Source organism: Simochromis diagramma, unplaced genomic scaffold (genome assembly GCF_900408965.1).
Source record: "Simochromis diagramma unplaced genomic scaffold, fSimDia1.1 OVJJ01000583.1, whole genome shotgun sequence".
Lineage (NCBI taxonomy): Eukaryota > Metazoa > Chordata > Actinopteri > Cichliformes > Cichlidae > Simochromis > Simochromis diagramma.
In genome coordinates this window covers 2,682,944-2,696,098 of record NW_024387285.1, presented here as the reverse complement: position 1 = coordinate 2,696,098, position 13,155 = coordinate 2,682,944, and the positions used below count along the sequence as shown (strand labels likewise).

The 13,155-nt window shown below is 41.0% G+C and overlaps 1 protein-coding gene across 1 annotated transcript in view; it reads right to left on the bottom strand.

Annotated features, from left to right (window-relative positions):
* The window catches only part of fras1 (Fraser extracellular matrix complex subunit 1), a 198,592-nt gene extending 190,280 nt beyond the window's left edge, over positions 1–8,312 (bottom strand). Inside the window, 3 exon segments of the mRNA XM_040003499.1 lie at positions 2,019–2,111; positions 7,773–7,880; positions 8,289–8,312. Of these exon segments, the coding sequence (XP_039859433.1) occupies positions 2,019–2,111; positions 7,773–7,880; positions 8,289–8,312 (225 nt within the window).
* Positions 8,313–13,155: the final 4,843 nt, after the last annotated feature.

The following is a 13,155-nucleotide window of genomic DNA, read 5'->3' as shown; positions in this document are numbered from 1 at the left end:
GAAGAGCGGTTACAAGTTCCAAACTCATCAGTGTCAAATGACTGATATGAGCCTGTAAATGAGGGCAGAGAAGGAAACAGCAGGTTCAAAAAGAAAAAAACAACTTTGATGAACTAATAAAAAATGAAATAAAACTGAAGCTGTTGCTGCGTTTGTTTCCAAACAGTCAGACACTGGGAGGCATGTCTAAATACCCGAGTCAGGCTGACCTGTCAGCTTTGTGAAAACACAGGATTAGACTGACTAAATTCTTATTGCTCATAAGTGATGTCAGAGACAATAGAAGCGAGAGCCATTGAGAATTAAAGTCTTTATAATAGGTTTAAAACCTTATTTTGGGGCAAATGCAAAATATTTTAAAACACTTTTATTAGATTTGACTGGCGATTCAATGCAAGTCCTTCAAATAACTACAGCATGTCGACATGAGTCTACAAACTCTACCAGTGCATGAGCTGAATGACTTTGGTTTGTTCACGCAGAACATTTTTTACTTTTTGAGTAACTTTTATAATTTTTTTTAAGAAAAGGGTGGCATACAAGAGAAGACACACATCTATAAATGATTACTGGGCATGTGTCATGGTTCAGTGTCGTTGATGATTGCGTCATGTGTTCTTCTTTTGTGTCATTCATTTTTTCCCTGGTTGCCTTTGCGTTTATTTCCTCCCTCGGTGTATTAAGTTGATTCATGTGTTTTCCCCATGTAGTTATCTCACGTCTTACTTTATTTCTTGATTTAGTGTTCCTTGTGCTTTTTTGTTAGTTTTGTTTCCCTTGTCTCGTCGTCTGGGATTTAGTTCAGCTGTGTCTTGTTCTCCCCAGGTGGCCTCCATTGCCCTGATTGCCGTTCTGTGTGTATATAGTTGATGTTTCCCTTTATTCTATGGCTACGTCCACACGTACCCGGGTATTTTTGAAAACGCAGATTTTTCTATGCGTTTGCACCTTTCGTCCTCACGTAAACGGCGTTTTCGGTCACTGAAAACGGAGATTTTTAAAAACGCCTGCCAGGGTGGATATTTTTGAAAACTCAGTTTTTGCATTTACGTGTGGACGAGAAAAACGGAGAAAACGCAGCATCAAAGGTGTGCGCCTTTTTTGACGTCACACTGTGCGCCAGGTTATTGTTTCGGTGAAATGAATTTCTACAATACTGGTACTGTTAATTGTTCTCTCTGCAGTGTTTAAATGCTTACATACACACACACAGTTACTATCCCTCCACACATAGGACTCTGTTCTGCTTCTATGCCCCAGCTTTGTTTACTATTTCCCACCGAGGCTTCTAGACTTCTGATTGGCCAACATTTCTACACGGTTAGGAATATATCGCCACCTGTTGCTTTGGCATGTTCCTGGCAGCGTTTTCCTTCATTTCTGCGTTTACGTGTGGACGGGATTATTTTTTTAAAACGAAAACAGAAAATCTCAGTTTTCAAAAATACCCGTGTACGTGTGGACGTAGCCTTTGTCACAGGGTCTGCTCCCCTTGCTTTGCTGTTTTCTAGCCCTAGTGTTTTAAAATTTTAGCTTTTGCCTTTTCGTATTGTTGTCATCAGCCTAAATAAATGGCTCGCTTTCAGTTCAACCCTACTCTACGTTCCACACGACCGTGAAACAATGACATTCCAAGAAATAATGCACTGCTTTTGCAGACTTCATTTTCCTAATTTTAGGTTTTCCACACAGCTTTAGAGCCTGGCTGCAGGGGTTTCCTCCCATTTAACCATAAAAGCATCAAATGCTGATGTTGGCCCAGGTCGCGGTCAACCTGTCGGTTCACCCAAATGAAAGTTGATGAGGTGAATCGTCTGTGCAAACCAATTGTCACTTTCTTTGTGAACCTGAGTTTGTGCCATGTTGAAGCAGGAAAAGGGATGATTTAGGAAAAGGAAGAGAATGATTTAATAAACTTCTGGCAAACTGATCTATAGCTGCTGCATCCTGGTGTAAACACTTCAACCCTGAATAATTTGTATGGTGAAAGAGAAGCAGCCATTTTTATAATCACTTACTCCATAAATGACTCCTTCGTACTGGCAGGAGCCCTGGGATGAGGAGGCGCACTCTGGACAGCACTTGTTGGTGGGGATCCTCAAATGCTCGCCCTTTTTAAAAGACACAAACATGAATAGACTGACAAAAGGAGAAAACACACTCAGAAACTCAATCAGAAAGAGGAAATGAGTTAACCAGCATGGATACATCACATTTCAAATATACAGCCTCTCGATTTCCATGAAGATCAACTGACATGCAACACATCAGTGCACAGAATAATGAGTCAATGAAGACTATCAGGAGCACACAGCATGTGGAATGGAGGTAGTAAAACATATGCAACACAGAGTCTTCTAACTGCGCTGCCCATTCACACTAATTGAGGCCGGCTGTGCAGCAGGAAGAGAACGTGAAAGCGGCGAGAGCCAGACGCAGAGCCTGTTAGAGGTTTCGGCGATGTTTATGGAAGTGACATGGAAAAGAAAAAGGAGGAGGTGAGTGCGATTTGTGAAAGGGAAGAAAAAAGATCCCCCAGAGCTTTCAGAGTGTGTTTTTCCAAATGAAAAATGGTGGGGGGAAAAAAAAATCAAATAGAGCTACACTGAAGCAGCATGAAAGACAAAATTGCATACAAAGACCCGGAAAAATGACAAATCAGTGTAGAAATAACAAGTGGGCGAAACAAATAGATGGAAATTGAGCTGTGCAGCAGGTAATAGTTCTCCCCAAATAAAGAAAAAGACAGAGTTCATATCTTAGCTGAAGCTCGCCATTAATCACCCAGCAGCACACAAAATTTAGAAGTAGAAACAAGCCCCCGAAATGAATTTTAACAGCGTCTTCAAACTTCATCTGTCACAATGGCTGAATTGTGCAAATAAAATAAACATTATGAGATGAAGCTCCTGGATGTTTTCATATATCTGGATTCTTGATTCGGTGTCTCCTCTCCCGAACTTTTCATCTTTTTTTGTTTGGTTTCAGTCCCCCGAGTCCCCCCGTGCTTTTCTGTCCACTGCTTAAAATTGAATCACCATAACTGAATTTGATCCAATTTGAGTTTTATTGGTGCAAACAAACGGAGACGGTTTAGGATCAAACAGAACAAGAGTTCATTTGTCACCAGAGTGATGCTTTTGTTCATTAGTCAAGGCAATTACAGCACATAGGCTTCTGTAAAACACTGAAGAGCAAATCCCTGCATGACTATAAAATAAATGGCTCTGCACACACGCTGTCATTTCTTTAGGAATAGTATCAAGATTATTTTGTATTAATGGCAGTTTTTCCAGTTAATTGTTTACACAGAATTAGTCTCTATTTGCTGGGAAAATGCCACTTTCCCAACAACAATTTGAAAGATTTGCCAATTCACTGAAGAGGACATGCTGTGACCGATGCGTGCATCTGCTGAGGCGTTTTAGAGCAGGTTCAGTAACATTTGGGAAGCCTTCATCATTTAGGCCACTGTATTTTAAGACCTAGTGCACTCTATAAACATGAAGTCAGACTTTAACCAGCAGTGGTTGAAGTGGGAGCTACAGCGTTTTTTACCTTGGACATGCAGAATTCACTGCCACTTCCTGCTGTTGTAGCCCGCCTGTCTACCACAGGAGAACAGCTGACTTGTCCCCAGCGCTACATGGAAAACATTCAGTGAAACTAAGAAGTCGTTGGCTTGGATTTCGAGCATAATTCACTAATTTAACTGAGTTTCCTGCCTGTGTTTCAAAGTATCTACTGTGCAGCTCAGGCTTTCAGCTCCATCTGTCTCATGAACTGTGGGCACATTGGAGGCCGGCGGTAACGAAAGCAGCACTTCAGTCTTGAGCTCTCCACACATCTTTGCTCTGAGTCGACAAACTGCAGCTGAACTGTGAGCTCCTCTCAATGTGATTAATTCAACAGTGATGTTACCAACCAGCTTCAAAAAGTCGAGAGTGCAGCCGAGTCCCGTGTCTTACAGGACGATCGTGTGGCCATGGGAGCAAAAGACAGGCCTGTCATTCTTTGGTAGCAGTGCTCAACATGAGAGGCGAGCTCATTAATTAGTGTTGCAGGTTTGGGCAACGCAGGCTTTTGTCATCCTCTTATAAGCAAAACAATCATAAATACAAATGAAATACACACGTGCACGTCAACCTCACAATCGCTTGCTGTAGTGGGTCCTGGCTCTTCCAGCACTGAGATGCTGTGATAATAAATTGTCTGCTATCCAGAGATCTCGAGGCGTTTTAAGAGACACATTCAGAATGTATGAAACTCATTTCTCTGTTTCCTGAATGCTGTGGCCGTCCTATTAATCGTCTTTATAAGCTCCTGTATCCGTTAACAAACTTACATGTTTAAAAATGCCTTCATACTATACGATAAAGTAAAATACCATAAAACAAAAAAAATGCCAGGATGTTTTCTTGGTTATCTTTCAATTGTGCAAAGTACATCTGTCTAAACGACTGATGTCATGGTCTCTGAGTCAGGCACCCCTGGAGTTTCTATTCGGAGGTTGTTTATTGTCCTCGTTTTTGTCAAATGAATTATGTTCAGGTTCATGCGAAGCACAAAAAGCTTCACATGTTCCCAGTCGCGTTTGTCTCCATGCAGTCAGACGCTCATATTTCCACATACTGTGTCGCCTCTTTCTTACCCGCTGTGCCAGTGAGATACAACTAAGAAGTATCTCAATCTTAGCACTACTAAGATCAAGAACCTGATACAGCTGATGTCTGCTTTCAATTCTAGCATTTTGTTATAAAAGGGTCAGAATGATTGCATTAATAAATGGAAAACATTTCCTCTCACTGTTATCTGAGTCATAAAAGGGGAACAAAATGGTTTTTTAAAAACTATTACCGCTCCAAATGGTAAAAAATGTTAATAGTTTTAGGAAGATTTAGAATGAAAACATGATTATAGAGTAGAACATATTCTGTTTTTTTTTTTTTCCCTCTTTGCAATTTCAATTTCTCAAACGTTTTCTGACCTCCTTTGGAAGCTAAACAACGTTCATGCCCCACACTTTCTATTAGTCATTAACATTTAAAAAAAGGTTTCAAATCAAAATTTATTCAACAAAAGGTCCTGTAGTAGCATCAGCAAACTCTTTTTATTTTACCTGATAATTTTATTTTTTCACACGATTTGATAACAGCGGCTTAAAAGGGATAAAAGCCACAGTGTCATCATCCGCTGTCAGTTCACGCTACACAATATGCGGCTTTAAGAGACAGTGAGAGGACTCCTTTGCAGATCGAGGAAAGCTGATTAACCCACAGTGTCGAACGTTGCGGGCATTTAGTTATGCGTTTTAGGAAGGTCACAGTGGGAGGGGGTGTTAAGCTTGCAGATAATGGCTTTGGATTTCAAAAGAAAGCCTCATAATCGGAGACTGTCAGATGATAAAATCTCTGAAGCTTTTTTTCTGTTTAATCAGTGTAGGTGAGAGGAAGTCACATTACAAGAGGTTTTTAAATGGAGAGGGAGCACACAGCTCGCTGAGCATGATGACTAATTTTTAATTAACATTGGATTGCCAGGCAGCGGAGTGGAATTCATTAGACATCGATTGTTGCCTTAGCTCAGAGTTGGGATTGAATCTGATGCCGTCACTGCAGGCTTGATGTTTAGATCACATCTGAGAAGAAGCACGGGAGAAAACATTTTTGACAATGTGTTCATGTGAATTAAAATGGGCCCAAAGAAAAGGTGCTGGAACGAACGCTCACTGAACATTTGTCATTGTGCCAAATGAAATGGTGCAATTGCCAGACTCGGCTGCACAATAGTCTGCCAGTTCATGAATTCTTGTTGTAAGGGCAACGCACAAAGGAAAGTGATTTAACAGGTCCTTGAAAGTGGATTTGTGCTTGTAAAGAAGGAGATAAAAGGAAATAAAAATATCACAAAGCAAAGGTGAACCTCCTGAACTTCCAAGGCCACGGATTTAAATCGCTATCAAGAAATAATTCCATTTGTGATCATTTGGAAATGCAAAATGTTGGTAAATGGTAAATGGCCTGTATTTGTATAGCGCTTTGCTAGTCCCTAAGGACCCCAAAGCGCTTTACACATCCAGTCATCCACCCATTCACACACACATTCACACACTGGTGATGGCAGCTACATTGTAGCCACAGCCACCCTGGGGCGCACTGACAGAGGCAAAATCTTCACTTGTTGCAATACTGAGAACCTTTTCACAACACATACATGTGGCCATGCACTGTGCACTGCTATTGCAATATAATATTATAAACGAGGAGGGAAACACAGTCTGACTATTTTCATATTACTGTCTATTTTCAGTCCCGTCACATTAAGACCCACAGACGGCTCTCTTTAACTTTCTGGATGTTTCTCCTGATCTTTTTATACTGCTCGTCTACCTAGTTTGTGTCTGCTTGATGAATTGCATTCCAGCACAGGGTGCTTTATATGTCAAAGGCCATGCACACAGGAAAAGACCAGCATTGACCACCCGGCAACTATGTCGATGAAATTCAGCAGCTTGTAGAGATGACAGCTGAAATAACGTTTGTCAATATGTGGATGGGCAATCCTAACTTTAAGACAAGTTTGGGCTTAATATGAATTTCAATTGGAGGGATGCTGCTTTCGTACCTAAAAAAAGGGTAACCAACGTAGTTTAATGGCTCGAAGACTGATTTGTGCCGCATTTGGGAGATTTATGAACAGGTTGTAACAGTAACAATTGTGTGGTCTCTCTTTAAGACAACCTAAGTTAATGTTTAATGATGTCACAAGTATGTGCCACTGCCCTCTGTAGAGTGTGGGAGAAACATGCTTGCACATGGATGTATGGACTGAGATGAACCTCATTTCTTCACCTCACTAACTCAAAGAAACATTACCGGTTGTATGAACACTGCTCGCTTCATGTATGATAAGACAGCAGCCGAATTCCCAGTACCAGTGTCACTGTAAGTTTCTAGCTGTCATGCTAAGTGTTTCTGCTGCCTCCTCTCAGCTGCTGAATAAAACCCATGTTGTATTCAGGTCATTGAATTTCTGTTTACTTCTGTTTATGCACCAAAACTACTTTGTTAGAAGTTTAAACAAAATCTGCACGAATACAGCGTATGCTCCAGTATGACTGCCGTGGGGTCCTCATCATTTATCCTTTACTGAAGTCTCACTGCACCACGGCACTAACACCTGTTTGTATCTCTGAGGTTTTAAAGAAATGTCAATGTTTGATGTCTTCTTAGTCCTCAGTCATGCGAACTAGCAACTTCACAATTTTAAAGTTAGCATAGATTTTAAGCTGAATAAATGAGCTAGCAGATTTCAAAGAAGATTTCAAACCATTATAATAATGTTAATAACGTTTGCTTGTTTCTGCTAACAGTCAGAGTCAGACTGCAGTTGTTTGAACACAGTTAGTCTCCCAACAGGCGATCCTACAATCGCCTTGTTATAAAGAGTGATCCTCCAGAGGTTGTGGGTGTTGCAAGCTCAACCTTTGACCGAGCAGCTATTTGCTACAACCACTTCCGATTGTCTCTGACTGTGGAAAATTCAATGCAATCACCCGGAAAGCCCCAATTTTTCATAGCTTCAGGGAAGTTTGTCTTATTTTTGCTCTAATATAAATGAGCCATAACCCAAAAACCAGAAGCAAAAGCTGCCATGTAACAAACAACATTAGATAACATCACTAGGTAAACTGATTGATTGCTCACCTGGACATAATAATTACAGGGGACAAAAAGAAAAAGTGCATATTTGTCAAATGTAAAATATCTTACCCTCTGCAGGTCACAGTGGGGGTTGGGACAGTGGGTGGGCCCACAGATGGCCACATCACCATAGCAGGTACACTCCTGACAGGACTGCGGCCTCCATGACGTGTTGTTCTGTCGAGACAAAGATTGAAGCAGACATTAAAAATGGCCGAGGTCACGCTTGGTTTATCGCTGCGGGAAAACAACATTACTCGTTTAATCGTCGCCATATTTAAACACACCAACAAGTCATTTGACGTTGACAGCTGGGGCAGAAGACCGCAAACACACAGGCCTCTTTGTACATAATAATCTAAGAGAAAATGTTTGCTTGGCTCACTCACTTGGAAATTTCCAGGTCTGGGATTGAAAAAAATAGAATAATAATAATAATGAAACTATCCTAAGGGACTTTACTTTCGACTAATTAGCACAAAACTATGTGGTAATTGAGCATCTCAAATACAGAACACGAATATGAAATGATCTTAAATGTAATTTAAGCTGCATGTTTGGGGGAATCGCACCTCTCTAGCTCACTGCAGTGGTTTGTATGAGCTCCATGATTACGGAGTAAGGTTTTACTGCTGCGGTTTACAAAATGCGAGCACCACCATAAGAAAACCATTTCACATTTTGAACTCTTATCATCCTCTACACTTAAGGTTGTAAAACACTGAAGGATTTCTGCTGCAGGTAGTGTGAAACTACTTCTGTGTTGATTAAAAGCCTCGAACACCATGGCCAACTAGACAATGAGATAGGGCAAAAAGGCAGAAAAGTTAGAGATCAGCTCCGCCAGCTGGCTTCACCCTTTTGGATGCCTGCTATTTGTCAATAGCTCATAACACCTAGCTGACGATGTCTGAGCTTAAAGCCAAAATGAAATCAATATTCCAGTGCCTGCATATGCCCCCCATATATCATCTTACAGCACATAAATCCGATTTAGCCAAATGATTAATAACCCACTCATGACGGGAGTGTCCATGGGCAGATGTGGCTATGAAGTAGAGCCTTCATGGAGAGGTGGGGTGACTGTCCATCCCAATGGCTGCGCTTCATTTAAAATGGTAATTTAAGCTGTGCTTGCATTTGTATAATGGTCTTATTTTCAGGATCAGCTGTAGCGAACAAGGCGAGGCAAAAAGAAAGAACTTCAAAGGTTACTGCAGGCTTGGATCTGGGTGCAAACCTCAGCACCACTTCATAACCAACAGGAAATCACTCACATCGTGTCTAGATTTTGTTTACAAATGACATCCTTAAACATCAAAGTGCTGTGCTTAAAGCTTTAGACATACAAAAGACCAAATCGGATCATGCACCCTTCTTACATATGGAGACATTTATTTTTAAATGAGGAGAAATGAGGATCTTAAACTAAACTTGCTATTCATCCATCCAAAAATAAGACAACAGTGTTGGCATCAGAAAAGTGAACTCATCTTCACTGTTTCACTTCAACAAATCTATTTATTGAACTTTGACAAGTATGATAACAAGTGTGGATGTGTAAAAGCAACAACACTTCCATAAACATTACCCATACTGCAACCACGTATAAAAAAGCGGAAATTGGATAAAAGACATGACAACAAACTGCCATCTCATCTCATCATCAGTTGACAGAACACCATTAAATGCAGAAGACTAAATAAGATGGCTGCACACGGTTTTATTGCTTTATTTTGCACACGCATCCAAGGTCAGTGATCTGCTCCATAAAACAGTCTTACAGATTGTGAGGTGAAAATAACATGTTAAACACAGCCCCAAATTATGTGCAGGAGTATTTATGGAACGTTTTACACTTAGCTGTAGCTTCCAGGTCTGAAAAGTGTGTTGTTTTTCTAATGGATACAGAGGGCCAACTTCTCTGGATGCAAAAAGACTGGCTGCAGAGACGTCTATGATTGTCTTTGTTCTATGACCTCATTAAACCATTTTCAGAAGACCTACTTGGAAAAAAGTACTTTAAAAAGTAAAACACGAAAGAAAGTCATGCATTAAGCATGCAGTCCGATGTCAGAGTAGTTATAGGTCACGTTGAAAGACACACAGGCAGAGATGAGAGAGTAAAAATTTAATTAGGGACACAGCCAGTGGAGGTGAAAGACATACCTGGAGAGAGCATGTAAGTTAACGCGCTCCCTGTAGTGCAGATTAAACTGTTTATGCATCTGCGTACATGTGTTTAATTGTGAGTTTGTGGATGTGCAACTCTGCACAGCTGTGGCCAGATGTATAACGAGCTTTATGTGACAGCAAATGAGTCATAACAAATCTCTGCAAAGAGTATCAATGTTCCAGGAGGGAGGAGCGACCTTCACAAGGGAAGGGAAGGTGGGTATCAATCGAATGCGGCAGTTTTCCCAAGTAGGCATTCCTTTACTGTGACAGAAACGCACACGTGATGAAGCAACACTGACAACGTTCAAACAAACACGCTGATGTAGGAAGACACGTAAAGTAGCAGCTTCATTTTTCTCAAACTACATCAGAAGACCAATACAACTTTAGCCTTACTTCAGGCACGCCTTGAGGTCAAGTTCATCCACAATCCCCATCGATCAGCTGATCTCAAAGCCAGCAATCAGCTGATGCATCAGCTGATATCCTTCTACACATTCTATTAGCAAAACTAGAGGATCTGCTATGTAAGCTGCTTTAACCTGCCTACTTAAAGTGCACATCTGTAAGCTGCTTTGCAACCCACCTCCACCTCCCTCCTACTGCTGCTGCTCTCCCAGCTTTCAACCTTCTGAATATGTACGTGTAAGAGCAGAAACGTCTGCCAAATATAAATTGCTGCAAATTCTTGACAACAGAAGCACTGACCCAAATGAATTTTATATACTGTATGAACCCACATTCGAGTGTATTGCACACATATTTTCAACTACAAGAAAAAGCAATCTAGCTACAACACAAAAGCAGACTGCCTCTAAAAGGCACACAGTTGTACTCTACTGTCCTGAACCGTCTCCGAGGTCACCTGTTCTGACTCCACAGAGCAGTTTGTCACAGCGAATATACTGCTCCCTCTTAATCTCTTTGTTATAAAAAGACCAAAGATACTTCCCTCCTGGCCTTTTCTGAATGTGAGGTTTAAAAGTATGGTCACTGTGAAAGTGTGACATCCTGACCGTAATTCAGAAAAGATCCACCATACCAACCAATCTCTCTAAAACGATGATCTATTCTGTGTCGCATGGCCTTCCGACAGATTGGCCTACAGGCTAAAAGAGGATCAAAGCAAACATAAAAATGGGAAATTATTCTGACTGGACCGGAACAGCAGAACCGCGGGCTCCTCAACAATTCTTTCATTTAGAAAAGTGATTGTTATCAAAAGTACTGGAATACAAACGAATACAAAGAGTCTTGTTATACAGTAAGATAAAGACCCTACCTGTGTTTGCATGCGCCGTATTTCTACATATGCTCACATTTAGCCACTTGTTATACACTAAAAAGTGGCTAAATGAGACCTGATGAGTCAGACTAGAGACCGTAGAAGCCTACCATTAGCATTTTTAACATTTGCACTTGTCATAGAAAATGGTATTATAGTAAACAGAAACCTTTAGGGGTTTTTTGAAATGTTGATCAGATGGATTTGTACAGATTATACAAAACATAGTACCAACATAGTAAATCTCATCAATTTTTATTTCTCACAAAGATTATTTTCTGTAAAATATAATTTTTTTCTCTAAAGGAATCAGTTCAAAGTGAACATCACTCAGCATTATCATATTCACAGCAAAGTTATTTCGCTGTTATTTTAAAAGATTTTTAAAATAAAACGAGCATTTCACCCAAACGTGTTACAGCACCTTTTCCCTAACACACACACACACACACACACACACACACACACACACACAGTGGGTGTATTTTGAAGGATGGGCATGTCACATTATATTAATAACCTGTAAGTGCAAGAAAAGGGCATCATGTGAAAGATTTGGACAGCTTAAATATAATTTAGTTAAAGGGGTCACTGGGGTTAATAATAAGCCTGTGTGCATGCAGGTATGCCCTCAGAAATAACTTTCCCATTATGGCTCTGTGGCTGCCATTCGTGGCAGTGACTCATTCTTAATAGAGCTGTGTAAAATTAGCACAGCAGCTAATAGCATGGGTGTCTGACTGCATTGGCACCGGGGTGCCGCGGCTCAGGGGCCGAGTCCATTTCAGCCGAGGTCTCGGCCAGATCCAGGAGGTTACACTCTGTTGCAGTTCTACGTCGTTTGCCTCCTGAGTGTACGACAAGCCAAATGGGATTGACCCAGAGTTCACTGTAAACACGGACCTCTTACAGAGGATAGGGCAGGAGGGCAAGGATTTCTCAAGAAACACCGACTCCCTCCTGCTTTGACACGTCCGAGCAATGGGAGCTATACAGACAGCAGTGTGAGCGGTAGTAGCAATTCCTTCCCCATCCCCTCCCAATGAGACGGTCCCCTATAGGGACCCATACCTGGGATTCGTTGATTAAACATCTAAGGAGTTGAAGGCTTATTTCATTCGCCCCCTGGAGAAAGAGCTCTGCTTCAGATTCGATTTAGGCCAGAGCCAGCTCAGCCAACATGGCTGAATGTCTCCAGTTTCATAAAGAAGAAAATAGATCCATAACTTTCGCACACAGTACATTCTGGTCAAGGCTTTCTGCACGACAAAGCAGTTTGCAGTGTGGAAGTCGAAGTGGAAGGTTGCCAGGTTTCATTACATCCCAAAAAGAGCCACTTGAATGAAGTATAGGGTATCTATAGTTAATGTCAAATGAATAAATTATAAATAATGATGGATTTTTCTGCAGCGATGGGAAGAACAACACTACAAAAAGTATATGATAAATTATTTTGACTAGAACATATTCAGCTTATTATTGGTTTGTTTGATTAATCTTTCCAGCTTTACTGCAAAACCAGTGACTGTTTGTGGGGATATTTATTGTTTATGACCATTTCTCTTATCGTACTGCATGCATACGTCTCACACTTACAAGCAGACAGAGCACAGGGGACGCCGTGTTCTTATCAGTTAAGTGGAAAGCTAAGTGATGAGAGAAGTGCAGCTTTAACCTCCATTAGTTTGTTCAGCAGCCAGCATCAGAAGGCTGTGGTCACAGTGGGGAGCTCCCAGTGAGAAGCGTGTCTTCCTCGCTGAATCTCAAACAGGATAAAGCTGAAAAACAACCAGCATCTCCGAGTCAATTCTCCCTGGATGAAAACAGAGCGAGGGGAGGACTTGGTTGGCCCTACATGGGATTAAGTGGCAGTTTCGATTAAAATCCAATCAAGAACAAAAGGTAGAGTCAAACATTAACAGGCCCCAGTTTTGTTGAGCTGTCAGTTGAACTAGTTGGACTTTCCCATTGAAAACAGAGAAGTGTGAA